This window comes from Nyctereutes procyonoides, unplaced genomic scaffold (assembly GCF_905146905.1).
Source record: "Nyctereutes procyonoides isolate TBG_1078 unplaced genomic scaffold, NYPRO_anot_genome, whole genome shotgun sequence".
Classification (NCBI taxonomy): domain Eukaryota; kingdom Metazoa; phylum Chordata; class Mammalia; order Carnivora; family Canidae; genus Nyctereutes; species Nyctereutes procyonoides.
In genome coordinates this window covers 2,156,660-2,171,236 of record NW_026575118.1, presented here as the reverse complement: position 1 = coordinate 2,171,236, position 14,577 = coordinate 2,156,660, and the positions used below count along the sequence as shown (strand labels likewise).

Sequence of the window (14,577 nt, the reverse complement as noted above, 5' to 3'; positions counted from 1 at the left end):
GCTTGACTACAAAGAATTAGTTGGCCAGGACCTCACTGTGGATGTTATATATAACATACGCATCAAATTGCCTTTCTAAACTCTGAAAAACTCTGGACTCCAAAACTCTAAACTCCAAGGGCTTCAGGAAACAGTCTGTAGACCTGGGTCCATATTGTGTCAATTTCTCCAAGTTTTTATTCCAAACCTTCAATTTTTCAGTTACACTGAGATAAATACATTTTGGGAAGGGTGCTAACTTGAGGACCTAAACCATTTCATATAACTGTTTCTTATAAGCATATACGTTCATTGTTTTAAACAACTGATTTAGAAATGAACTTTTAAAACACTGCCTTTTTTGCATGTTCGGAATGTCCTGAATAAACTCTGAAAGCCTAGGGTACAAATGCAGGAACCAAGTCTGCAGAAGTTGGGTGACAAATTCCTGTAACGCATTTCCCTAAGTGATTCTTTACCGCGCACAACTCCAATAGACCACTCAATTGCAGCTATATTTTAATACGTATGTCCTTTTATTATTGTCCACCCTTTGCTAATTTAATAAGCAGAGCTTGTTCTAACAATTTCCAGTCCTTAGACATTTTTGAAAAACCTACAGAATCAAAACATTATTCCTAACACTTTAAAGAGTGAGCTATTTTAGTAACTTCTTAGTCATTTAAGAGGGAGGTTTCAAGAAATGAATTGCAAGTAGGAATAAAAAAAAATGTATCATGTTCTCTAAACTTTTACTATTTTGTCAAGCACAGATGCATGACAAGTCATGGCCTTTAAATGTACGAAAGCAAACTTTCAAAAAGTATTTAAATGTTAAGTCAAACAAAAATCTCAAAAATCAGAGATTAATTTGTGTGTGTGTGCTCCAAAGTAACGAGAGTCATAACCACCAGTAAAAACAGGGAAGGGGGGGGGGGGAGCTGTCCCATTACATCATCTGGCAATATGTAGTTTGAAGCCTCAGAGCCCTCTCCAAATAATCCTTAAGAAAATCCAGCTGGGAAATCATCCCTGTGAAGCTTAGATAACTTGAGTTTAAATAAAAGGTTAAAAAAGCCTCCCCACCTTACGTCACATGTCTGTGCCTTATGAAAAATAAAACCATCACTGAGGCATCTACCTCCCACTATCCTGACAGCAACGGAAAGGTCGCAATTAAGTGGAAACTCGTCGCACAGCCTGTTCAATCGGGGGGGGGGGGGGGGGGGAAGGGGAAGAAAAGCGAAGAGATTCCAGGGGGAAAATCTCCGCGCCCCAAAGGCAGGCAGGCAGGCAGGGCAGGCAGGCACCTCCGCGGAAAACCCACTGTCCCCTGCCTGACACGTTGTCCTCACCCAACAGATCTGATAATGTCGAGTCCAGGACGCTGGTCACTTCCCTAGAGAAAGTGCCCCCCCCCCCAGGCAATAACCGCGAACAGGCAGCCGACGCGACCCCCCCCCCCCCCAGCATTTCCCAGTGTTCGTGGAAGGTGCAGCTCGAGAAGCGCTGGCGGCTGTCCACGAGGCACACCCCGCGCCAGCCGGCGGAGGACCGCTGGGAGCAGCTCCGCGGTCGGGCCTGGGTCGCCGGGCGCCCCCGCCCCCCCCGCCCCCGCCCCCTTCCGACGCCAGCCGTCGCGGCGCCCCGCTGCCCCCGCCCGCACCTACCGCCGCAGCCGCTCCGGCGCCCGCCGACACGATGGGCGGCAGCTTCTCGCGCTCCGGCTCCTTCCCCTTCCTGTCCTCCGGAGCGGCCGCCGCCAGCTCGGGCGGCGCGGCGGGCGAGGGCACCCGACCCGCTTCGCTCATGTCGGGCCGGGCGGCGGGAGCGCGAGGCGGCGGCGGCGGCGGCGGCGGCGGCGGCGGCGGGCGGGCTGCTGTGGGGCTGGCGCTGCTGCCGCCGCGGCCGCGAGAGGGCTCTGGGCCGCCGCTTCCAACCGCCGCCGCCGCCGCCGCCGCCGCCGCGCCGCCCCGCGCCGCGCCCGCGCCCGCGCCCGCGCCCGCGCTCGGCCCCGCGCGCGAGCCCGGATGCCCCGCCCGGCCGTCGCCCCCGCGCGCCGCGGCCGCCGCCCCGGGCTCGCGGACCGCGGGTGCCGCCGTCCGCCGCCGTCCGCCGCCCGCCGCTGCCCGCCGGGCCGCCCACGAGGGCTGGGACCCGAGGCCCTGCGGCCGACGCCGGCGGCCATGCTGTTCGCCGCCTGCCGCCGACCCGGCCAGCAGGGGCGTGCGCTGGGGGGTCTGCACGGGGGACGAGGCGAGGCCCGCCGAGGGTCGCGCCGGGAGCGAGAGCGCGCGGGTGGCGGGGCTAGCGCGGGGCGGCCGCGGCCTGGGGCCCCGGGCGGGCGGGCGGGCGTGGGCCGGCGGCCTTGCCCCCCAGCGGCCGCAGAGCCGTGCGCCTTGGGGTCACGACCTGGCCCCGCCCCCCCGCCCCCCTCCGCCCCCGGTGAGCGCCCCGGAGCCTGCGCATCCTCGGGCGACAGCCTCTCCTTTCTTAGCCCACCGGTTCTTTCCAGATGCCCTGAGAGCCTCCACCTACGGAAGAAAGATCTGGGGGCGGGGGGAAGTGAGACGTCGTGGGCTCCACCTTCTCCACCGCAGGGCTGGACGGCCAGGCCACACTTTCCATTCCTGTTCCTTTCGTCCCCCCTTCGGCTGCCAAATCCGCCTCTCCCTTCCCGTCCCCACGCGCCTACATCTCGCTCTCCCCCTGCATCTCTTTCCTGCCTCCTATCCCTGCTTTGTTCCTTTCCTTTTATAAGTTACAGATGGACAGACTCAAATTCCGCTGCTGCTCAGTCTCCTATTCCTTAATGTCAGAACATTAATATGGGGAAGAACTTTCAAACTGAAGAGGAAAGCTTTTTAATCATAATATTAACACCTCCCCCCTCCCCGCCCGCCGAGCCACGCAGACGATTTCCTTTCCTTTCTGGTCTCCCCCTCCTTTCCCTTTTCTCTGTCTACTGGAGCCGCGGAGACACCTGCAGGTCTAAGAGGAGGGAGAGTGAGAATGCGCTGTATCGCCTATTAAAAATGGGAAATTTCTCGACACTCAAGTCTTCAGGTTTTTAGGCTTTGTTATTTTATTTGAGGTTGAGTGAATTTCAGATCGAGGATACCCAGATCCAAATGTGAGAACTAGGGGCAGCCCAGGTGGCTCAGCGGTTTAGCGCCGCCTGCAGCCGGGGGTGTGATCCTGGAGTCCCGGAATCGAGTCCCACGTGGGGCTCACTGCGTAGAGTCGGCTTCTCCCTCTGTCTTTGTCTCTGCCCCCCCCCTTTCTCTCTCTCTCTCTCTCTCTCTCTCTCTCTCTCATGAATAAATAGATAAAATCCAAAAAAAAAGAACCAAAAGTATATCTGAGACAAAGCCAAAGATGATGTTTGAATTACCTGTTGTTTTACATAATTCAGAATTATTAGCATAACTAAGTACTAGTTAAAGTGCATCGTTGGATGAGGTTGCATGTTTTTCAAACCCAGAATTTGTAGCAAGCGCATCTGAAGCAACCAATGGAATGAATATAGCAGTTAGTATTAATTTCTTTTTTTTTAAGATTATTTATTTATTTATTCATGAGAGACAGAAAGAGAGGTAGAGACTCAAGCAGAGGGAGAAGCAGGCTCCTCGCAGGGAGCCCGATGTGGGACTCATCCCAGAACTCCAGGATCAATCACGCCCTGAGCCAAAGACAGACGCTCAACCCCTGAGCCACCCAGGCGTCCCTATTCAGTTAATTTCTAAGTTATAAATTCTGACTCATTTATTGAAAGGCTTTCTAGTTTTAATATAGTTGCTGTCGTCACCTGTTTAAATATTAATTAGTTAAAAATATGGAGTGAGTGCCATATAGTCAGGAAAAAGTATTTATGTGCCAAAAAGCGTTGGAGGGAAATGATGTATACAGACATTACTTTGAAACATTCTTCTATTTTTCTTGAATTCTCTTTCAGGATTTTCTTTCCTTCTTAGACCTCTGAAATACTCATCCTATAGAGAGGAACATGCAATCACATCCTACTTTTAGCAGGTCAGCTTGCTGATCTTTTGATATGGCAACAACTCAAATGTTGTTTTAGAAAGAGAAGCCTTTATTTTAACTATAATTCAATATATTCTGGGCTGCCAAGCTAGGTTGGTAGAACAAATAGTGGGGGGAGGGGCAGAAGTATTCTCCTTACTGTTTTCAACTAGATTGAGTAATTTGTGATAAAAATGCTTGGATGAGAAACCACTTAAAGTACATGCCTTATGCTTTCTCTTTTCCTGTGTAAGACTAAATAAAAGTGTGTCTGTACATGTAGTCACATTCAATAGAACAAAATGCCTAAATATTGGCAAAACAAGGCAAGTCAGAAATTTTAATTTCTGCTACTGCATTAGTATGGATAATCCATTTCTAAACAAGTCCACTGATTAATTCACCTGTGAGTTATGTTCCAAAAATCATATTTTGCTGATGTTTTCTTTTACTTCCTACTAAATACTTTGTCCTGTAGGCACCACTCCATCCTTCTTTAATGCACATGAACTCCAGGGTGGGGGTTGGAGTCCAGATGGAGCTGCTAGAACACTGCAGAATGATGGCCCGTGGGGAACTAATGGGCTTGAGAGGCACATTCCCAACCACCACCAATGTGCCTCCAGGCCCCACAAGGCTTGTAGAGCAGGACGTGCTGAGAGCTCCAGCAGTTCTGTGCAAAGGTGCGGAGATGCTTTTCAGCTATGTAAGTGTCAGAAGTGCAACAGTGATGGCTTCCGAGTATAAACTCATTAGCCTTTGGAAGACTGACAGTGAAACTGGAGAAACATTTCACCTTCCTGAATCCAGGTGGAAAACCAAGCTCATTAATTATACCTATGTAGAATAGGAGTTTGAGGCGGGGGGGGGGGGGGGGGGGGGGGCGGGGGCGGGGATAGGTCAGAGAATTGGTCATTTCCATGGGAGAAAAGGAAGGACCAAATTACAAGGTAATGGAAAGTCTAATTATAGACAACATTCTATTATAATTACATAGAATAATACTAATCTAGTGAATAATAGCAAAGTTTTGGCAGGTCATATACGAGTGACTTATAGCTATGAAATAGTAAGCTTGTTTTGTTAAAGAAAATGTCCTTTCACATTTCAACTGACTGTTATCCTAAAGTAGTAGTAAACTTGGAAAAAGACACAATTTTAGCCATGTTGACATTGTTAAAAACATTGTTAGAACGCTTCCTTAGGTTTAATGACTATGGCTTTTAAAAATTACTATTTAAAAAATAGCTTTTCCACTCTTTCCCCGAGCGGCCTGAGGTGACCTCTGAAAATGCTTTGCTACTCACTGGACCTAGAATACCCTACAAAATCCTGCAAATCGAGAGGTTCAGATCTTTGTGTTCACTTTAAGAACACGCTTGAAGCTGCCGAGGCCATCAAGGGTATGCATTTCTGAAAAGCCACCAAGTATCTGAAAGATGTCACTTTGCAGAAGCAGTGTGTGCCATTCCGTTGCTACAATGGTGGAGTTGGTAGGTGTATGCAGGCCAAACAGTGGGGCTGGACACAGGGTCAGTGGCCCAAGAAGAGTGCGAATTTTTACTGCACATGCTTAAAAATGCAGAGAGTAACACTGAACTTAAGGATTTAGATGTAGATTCTCTGGTCATTGAGCACATCCATGTGAACAAAGCCCCCAAGATGCGACATAGAACTTACAGAGCTCATGGCCGGATTAACCCATATATGAACTCTCCCTGCCACATTGAGATGATTCTGACTGAAAAAGAGCAGATTGTTCCTAAACCAGAAGAGGAGGTTTCACAGAAGAAAAAGATATTCCAGAAGAAACTGAAGAAAAAAACCTTATGGCCCGGGAGTAAATTCTGCATAGAATAAATGCAAATAAAAACAAAAAAATAGCTTTTCTTTATTACATAAACAATACATTGTCATTACAGAAAAAGATAGAAAATACAAATTAGCAAAATGAAAAAAATAAACTCTGGATCCTACCCAGGTTCAGATAATTGCCAAGATCTTCGTCTGTATCTTCACAAAATCTTCTATCTACACACACACACACACACACACACACACACACTGTTTCTTGATTTGTTTTTATAAAAACAGAAGATGCTAAAATGCTGTTTTGAATCTGTGCAACTTATTCTTTAGAATACCCCCAGGATGACTTTTTTTAAAAAATTGCACAACGTTATGTAGAGGCAAAACTGAAGAATGGAGTGAATAATTACCAAGCTTTGAATTCTGAATCAGATCGCTATTGAATCTGTTTTTTCTCTCTGGATTCTCATGGCCATTGACCTACTCAGGCCTTCAGCATCTCTAACCCAAATTATTTCCTTAGCTTGCCACTTGGTCTTGCCTTCAGTGTTTTACCTGCTCCAATTCCTATAAGAATAACCTTTTCAAAAATACACAACTTCTTGTCAGTTTTTTGTTTAAAAAATACTTCAGTGATCTTTCAAGACAAAACTTTGAAACCCCTTATTTAGCTTTTACCTGAATTTGTTATAAAGAAGGCATTTTCTTAATTAGAATCAATTGTTTCTTTCTTTCTGCTCCAAGAGCATATTGTACACACTTTTTGATTTTTAAATTAAAAAATTTAAAAATTAATTCAAATTCAATTAACCAACATATAATACATCATTAGTTTCAGAGGTAGTGTTCAATAATTCATCAGTTGTGTATAACACCCAGTGCTCATCACATCACGTGCCCTACTAACACACTTCCATCTACACCTATTACTTTACATCTTAGCTTTTTCTTCCCCCAGTAGGTCATGGCATAAAGAGGAAAGGGCATGTCTCATTACTCCTTGAATCCCTACATTCAGCACACTCTCTGGAGTGTGCTGTTAAGAAGGCACTTGATATGCTCAGAATAAATGAAATAAGATATTTTCTTACTATGGCTTGTAAAGGTTCTGAAGACAGTTTCCAAAGAGGAATTACAAAAATGCTCTGAGTGATGGGCTGCACTCATTCAGATAATTTGGTCTGGTATCGCTTCTTAAAAGTCTTGATCTTCTAGAGCAGTGCCGTCTGATAAAACTTCCTGCAATGGTGAAGGTGTTCTATATCTGTACTGTCCTATGCAATAGCCACTAGCCACATGTGGCTATTGTGACTGAGGAACTGATTTGTTAATTTTAGTTACTTTATTATTTAAAAAAATATTTTATTTATTTATTCATGAGAGACAGAGAGAGAGAGGCAGAGACAGAAGCAGGCTCCTCATAGGGATCCCGATTAGGACTCCATCCCAGGTCTCCAGAGTCATGCCCTAGGCTGAAGGCGGCGCTAAACCACTGAGTCACCTGAGCTGCCCTAGTTATTTTTGAGTAGTCAATGTAACTAGTGGTGACCTTAGTGCACAGCAGTGCTCTAGAGTCACATCTCAACTCTTCAGAAGTCTTCTTGAAGTACCCCCAAATTAGTGGCATCTTTATTAATGAGCTTTATTGCATCTTAACCTCATTCTTTAAAAGATATGCAAGCAAATCTTCCCCAAATAATGAAGGCAGATCTAAAAGAGTTCTGATAACAAGCTTAACAGCCTCAATAATTTCTTCCTTTTTTAAGTTCTTTTTTTATTCTGTTTTCATAGGAGTTTACACTTATGGGTGAAACAAACATCTTGTCTTAGCCCAGTGCAATGTAGAAGAAAGTATTAATGGCAGTAAAATAAAAATGTCTCTATGTGGTTTTAAGTTGGTTTTGGATGTCTTTTTAAAATATTTCCAAAGAAATATCAATGTATCAATACACACACACATATATGGGTGTATATGCCTAGATACCTCAATATAGGTACATAAATGTTGCTTTTAAGTCTTAACCCCAATTTTATATTTGTTTTCTACTCATGTGAGACAAAAACAACAATAAAACAATGGCACAACAAAAACATCTCACGCGTGATGCACTCATTTCAAACTTTCATGAATCTAAGTTAAAAGAAACTTTGTCGGGGCACCTTGCTGGCTCAGTTGGAAGAGCATGCGACTCTTGATCTTGGTAGTCATGAGTTTGAGCCCCATGTAGGGTGTAGAGATTATTTAAATAAAACTTTAAAAAATATTTTATTTATTTTCTTGAGAGAAAGAGTGTGTGTGAGAGAGAGATAGAGAGGGAGAAGTAGATTTCCTGCTGAGCAGGTAGCCCAACACGAGGCTTGATCCTGGAATTCTGGGATCATGACTGAGCCTAAGGTAGACGCTTAACCGACTGAGCCACCCAGGTGCCCCTAAATAAATAAAACTTTAAAAGTAAATTAAAAATTAAAAAAAATTGTATGTTCTAAGGTTGCTGAAGATATCAAAACAAGTCAAAATGGCAAACGTTGCTCTTCATTCTTCGGCTTTGTCTTGCTAACAGAACCCTGATTCAATGGAGATGGCACGATGTCCAGTTAAAGGTGGTTGCTTTTCTGGACTTCCTTGTAGCTAGCTACACATGGCAAAGTGACAATTCTAGCCAATGAGGTGTAAGCTGAGTATTTTAGGCAAACTTTTGCTACTTTGTTTTTTTCTTAAAGATATTATTTATTTATTACTGAGAGACACAGAGAGGCAGAGACATAGACAGAGGAGAAGCAGGCTCCCTGCAGAGAGCCCGATGTGAGACTTGATCCCAGGATCCTGGTATCATGCTCTGAGCCAAAGGCAGATGCTGAAGCACTGAGCCACCCAGGTGTCCCTGAAAACACAATCCTAATCAAGTAAACTGTGTCATCTTAATTTTAAGAATAATACTTTGGAAATTCCAATAACCTTTGTACAAGCATGAACATTTCCCTTCAGAGTTAGAAAAGATGCCTCTGTGTTTCAACTCAAGGTATTGGAGAGAGTAAAATTAGGAGTTTTAGAGCATTGGCTTTTAGTTCTGGTTCTTCCAATTTTTAGCTAATTATGTGGTGTTGGCAAAATCACTCTGTCTTTGAGTTCGTTTCCTTATCCTTGCATGGGTATTGTGAAGCAAAATGAGAAAACTATACAAAATGTTTTGTGAATTGCGATGCATTTTAAAAATATTTTTATTTATTTATTTTAGAGAAAGAGAGAGAGACAGCATAAGTGAGGGGAGGGGCAGATGGAGAGGGGGGAAACAGACTCCCAGCTTAGCACAGAGCACGACATGGGGCTCAATGCAGTACTCAATGTGGGGCTCAGTGTGGGGTTTGATCTCAGGACCCAGAGATCATGACCTGAGCTGAAGTCAGACATTTAACTGACTAAACCACCCAGGCACCCCGTGAATTGTAATGCATTTTAATAAATCTAATTTGATGACTACTTACTGGGTACTAGAGTCTGTGCTAAGAACTTTCCAAGGATTGGTTCATGTATTCTTCTCAGGAATCTTACTTTTAATATTGTTATATAGAGTAGGGACTGTTGACCTTAAAAGTTAAACAGCAGGAGTGCCTGGGTGGCTCAGTTGGTTAATCACTTGACTCTTAATTTCAGCTCAGATCTTGACCTCAGGTCATGAGTTCAAGCCTCATGTTGCGCTCCATGTTGGGTGTGGAGCCTTCTTTAAAAAAAAAAAAAAAAAGTAAAACACCAGATGAGTTTATTTGGAAATAGCAGAGGAATTGCAACTCAGGACATGCAAGCTATGGGAAAACAAGCAAGTCTGGAGATCAAAGGAGAGCATCTTTATAGACAAAAGGAAGAAGTTGGGAACGGCTGCTTTAAACTGAAGTCCATTGGAGGAAATGGACAGTTTAGGTTAATGATGGTTTCTCACTGGTTGAGCTTATTGCTGGGCAAGGAGAACTTCTTTCTACCTCCTAATGTTTTCTGAAGAAAAGAGACCAAAACAATCTTATAAAGTTTTCTATAAAATTGCAACATGCACTGCTTTTTTAAAAACACCGGTTGGTTGACTGATTAAGGGACAGTGTGTGCATGAGAGCAGGGTGGGAGGGGGTGGCGAGGCAGAGAGAGAATCTCAGACTCTGCAATGAGTGTGAAGCCCCGCAACCTGAGCATCTCACAGCCCTGAGATCGTGACCTGAGTTAAAATCAAGAGTTGGAGGCTTAACTCTTTGAGCCACCCAGGCACCCTGCAACATGCACTTTTAAAAGACCTCCATTCAATTAAATAAGATAATCTTTTTATTTTTAAGATTTTATTTATTTATTCATGAGAGACACACTGAGAGAGGCAGAGACACAAGCAGAGGGAGAAGCAGGCTCCATGCAGGGAGCCGGGTATGAGACTCAATCCTAGGACACTAGCATCACAATCTGAGCCAAAGGCAGATGCTCAACCACTGAGCCACTCAGGTGTCCCATAAGATAATCTTATATGATTCTAAAAACCTTATCTGTGGCTTGGGTGAAATCTTCCTGTTTGGCAGCAGAGGTCTCCAAATGACTGATTGCTTGAGGCAGAAATTCTGCTGGTCAGTATGGTAAGCAGAATTTCTGAAATGATCCTCAAAGATGTCCTGCCCTACGATCCAGCTCCCATGGATGTGATGACATCTCTCTCGTGTGTTTCGGGACACAGCTGACCTTACAATAGGGTGATTATTGGGGATCCCTGGGTGGCTCAGCGGTTTGGCGCCTGCCTTCGGCCCAGGATGTGATCCTGGAGTCCCAGGATCAAGTCCCACATTGGGCTCCCTGTATAGAGCCCGCTTCTCCCTCTGCCTTTGTCTCTGCTCTCCTCTCTCTCTCTCTCTCTCTGTCTCTCATGAATAAATAAATTAAAAAAAAAAGATAAGGCAATTATTCAGGTGGATCTCCTCTAATCACATGGGTCTTGAAAAGTGGTGTGCTTTTCCTGGCTGGCAGCGGAAATCAGAAAGATTCAAAGTGTGAGAGGGACTTCATGTGCCACAATGGCTTTGAGGATGAGGGAGGCTTAAGAGGGAATGTAAACGGCCTTGAGGAGCCGAGAGAGAGGCCTCAGTGACTGCCAGCCAGGCAGCAGGACCTCAGTCTTATAACTCAAGTAACTGGATTTTACCAACAGCTTGAATGAGCTTCTAAGTGGATTCTTCCCAGAGCTTCCATGACACGAGCCAGCTGGCCAACAGTTTGACCCCAGCCTTGTGAGACCCTAAGCAGAGAACCCACCCAAGCCTCCTAGACTTCTGACCTATAGAACTGTAAGATCATAAATGGGTGTTATCATAGCAGCTAAGTTTGTGGCAATTTTTTACATTGTAATAGAAAACTGATATGTTCAAGAAAAATATAAGCAGAATATTTAAGGTAGAAGGGACCTCAGAATGCTTTTAGGCCACTGGTTTCCTAGGCAAAGAGGGTCTCTAGACACAGGAAACAGTGTGCAACTACAAGCAGTTTCCAACTTGAAAAAGCCTACATTAAGTCATGCATTTATTATTAAATACTGCCACACAGATTTACTTGATCTTGGTAACCACCAAATTTCTCTGTTTTCAGCCCTACTGAAATAGAAGTTATTTCCATTATGCTCAATATTAGGAACAGAACCTAGGACAAATAAATGATAAATAAATAAATGATAAAAGATTTCAGTTAGAATTATATCAAGTCTGTATTATAACCACAATTATTCAACTGTTGCCAATTATATTTTTAATTCATTAGAAAGATAATAATAAACGTGCTTGTGTAGAAATGCAGTTAGATTGGTCAAATCATTCAAAACACAGGCTTGTTGGGCAGGGGATAGTAATAAAGGGACATTAGTTATTAATTTGTCTAAAAAACAACTATTATTTTTGTCCATATCCCACCCTTAAAGATACAGATGAGGGAACTAATTAGGCTAAATTAGTGTGTAACTGTTAGCTAAACCATGGCACCAGTTCTAAATGTTTATGATAGAAAATTTTCTAATTAAACAAGAATCAATCCAAGTTTAAAACTAGTAAGTGCTGCTGCTCGGTCAGTTGTGTGAAAAGAAAGTGGAAATAGACTGAAAGAAAGAGTAGGCTTTAAAAAAATAATAAATAGAAAAATTTAAAAAGCAGGCTTTAGATTCACAGTGAAACACTCATTTCCATTCGGTTTCATGAAACAAAATTTACAGAACACCTACTATACATAAGGTATCGGCCGGCAGACACTCTTTGGATTATGAGGATGCAGAAACCTGCCTTGACCCCACAGGTGTAACAGGCTAGGAGGGGAGCAAAGAGGCACTTACCCACATAAATGCATACAGGGTAGAATGTCTGTGGGGGCTGTTGGGAATAAATAAAGGACTATGGGAGCTAACAGGGTGGAGAGCTTCCCTGTGGCTGGAAGGGCTGGAAAGGCTTCATGGAGGTGTCCTCTGGCACCATGACGATGGTCACTGAGTGGTTTCCTCCAAAGTTTATTACATTATACAGAGGAAATGTCTCATTAGAAACTTGCCCCGTCAAGGGCCTGAAATGTGAACAGAAGGAAAACCAGCTGTGGAATTGCTGTTCCTCAGAAATAGATACACTGAAACTATTTAGATGGAGAACTGTGCTCTATCCCCTCAACATACACCCCACAGATGTAATTCCATGTCCTGTAGATTTTCCTTAAGTGAAGTGATGCTTGACTTCACTTGGGATTAATGTGGAGGATCAAGCTTTTTTTTTTTTTAAGATTTTATTTATTTTTTATTAATGAGAGATACAGAGAGAGAGAGAGAGAGAGAGAGAGAGAGAGGCAGAGACACAGGCAGAGAGAGAGGCAGAGAGAGAGAAGCAGGCTCCATGCATGGAGCCCGATGCAGGACTCCATCCCGGGTCTCCAGGATCATGCCCTGGCCTGAGCCACCCAGGCGTCCCAGGATCAAGCATTTTTAAATATGAAAAGATGGAGCACCAATGTTTCAGATCCCTGTTTCCTGTCTGAGAGGAACAGGAGCATTTAATCGCATTTGTAGTGACTGGTTTCTTCTCTCTAGGCCAGGGACTTAAATCCTAGATGCCTTGGCACTCAGGCACTTAGCCTCTATTTCAAGTGTTCTTTTTACATTTGTGGAATGTTTGCTTAAACTGAGGTACAGTATTTATCAAAAAGTATGGCAAAAACAAAACAAAACAAAACAACAAAAAAGCAAAAACCAAAGAACATCTGAAAAAGGATACATTTTTTTCAAGCTATTCATCCGGAACTATAGCAGTGGTGTTCAGTAATCTTGACTACATTGCCCTCTAGTGGTGTCAAGAGGGTATAAAGTACAGTAAACATTTCCTTTCAGGTAGTCTTAACATTTATTGAGCATCTACTGTATAGCGCTGAGACAGCTTCTGAGAATAGTGAGATGTTAAGAGCTGGTTCTTACTCTTGCTGATTTCTTGGTCCAGCAGTTGAGGCATTAACTACAGCACAGTGTAGGAACTACAGCAGAAGTATGTACAAAGATCTATGAGCATGTAGAAGAAAAAATAATTAATTCTCCCTACGTGTGTCTGGAAGGGATTTTCCAGACACTTGAGAAGCATCTTGAAAAATGCATAGTTTTCCAGCAGAGACTGTGTGTGTGTGTGTGTGTGTGTGTGTTGCTTTTATGATTGAAGGAGCAGTCTGAATAAAGGAAGCTAGTCCTTCATTATTAAAAAAACACAGTGTGTTCCAGTGATGGCTAGGTGCCTTCCATGTGAGATTCAGATGTGCTTCAGCCTGATAATATAATCCTACCTCCCCATGTGGTACGCACAAAACACTTCATAAAGTTCCTGCAGGTTTTATATTGGAAAGATAGGGACAAACTACTTAAATAGGCCTTTATATCATAGCCAAGAATTTGTTCTACCATGATTCTATCTATTATGATTATATATGTATGTATTTCACATAATAATATGTAAAAGATTGTGTTCTTAATAATAATCTAGACTACTTTATAAAACATGCTATGGTTTTCACCCTCCCCTTCTTGGGTGTATGTATAATACTTTGTTTTACCATCCCTTTAAAAATTCCTGTATTCCTTAATTTGTGGGATAAACACAGAAATTGAAAAATACATTTATTTAACTATCAGACTCCAGTGGTTTGTGGATTTGCTGACCTGCTCTGTGGGCTTCTTCTCCTTTGGCTGTGCAAAAAAATGCAGCACCTTCCTGGCTTCTGGATGTGCATCCAGTCAACACCAGCATAGATTCATGGGCCATCCCCAGCTTAGCCACCACTGGGCTGCATGCCTTAGGCAATTTCTCCTGGTGCCTGTGCCTGCCATTCCCTCCCCTTTTGTCAGATCTGTGGAATGGGATGAGCAGAATAGGTATGACTAAGGTAATACAATCTATGACACAAGATACTTTCCTCGACAAAAGCAAGATCCTGTAGAGAAGCAAACATGGGTTCTGAAGGCAGATAGATTGGGTCCAATCCTGGCTCTCTTGCTTATTAGCTATGTGATGCTGGCACATGTTTTGGCCTTTCTGAGCTGTAGTTTCCTCCTCTATGAAATGGAGATATTAGTTTCTACCTCCAGGATTGCTGGAGGGATTAACAAGAATGTGTGAAAAGTATGCAGCACAGAGAAAATGATCAGTGAAGATTTGTTCTCTTCCTAACTCCCTTTATTCATTGGAACAAGTGTAAGCTGTTCCAAACTTCCACATAAATATGAGCACAGTAGAACAACACTT

General features: G+C 43.7%; 1 protein-coding gene across 3 annotated transcripts in view; it reads right to left on the bottom strand.

The window, feature by feature from the left end:
• The window catches only part of HECTD2 (HECT domain E3 ubiquitin protein ligase 2), a 75,314-nt gene extending 73,478 nt beyond the window's left edge, over positions 1–1,836 (bottom strand). For all 3 annotated transcript variants that reach the window (XR_008665593.1, XM_055334417.1, XM_055334419.1), the window contains exon 1: positions 1,650–1,836. Coding sequence is in view for 2 of the 3 variants with exons in the window: in XM_055334417.1 (XP_055190392.1) it covers positions 1,650–1,790 (141 nt within the window). In the remaining variant the exon portion in view is untranslated. The remainder of the gene's footprint in view (positions 1–1,649) is intronic.
• Between the last annotated feature and the right edge of the window lie 12,741 nt (positions 1,837–14,577).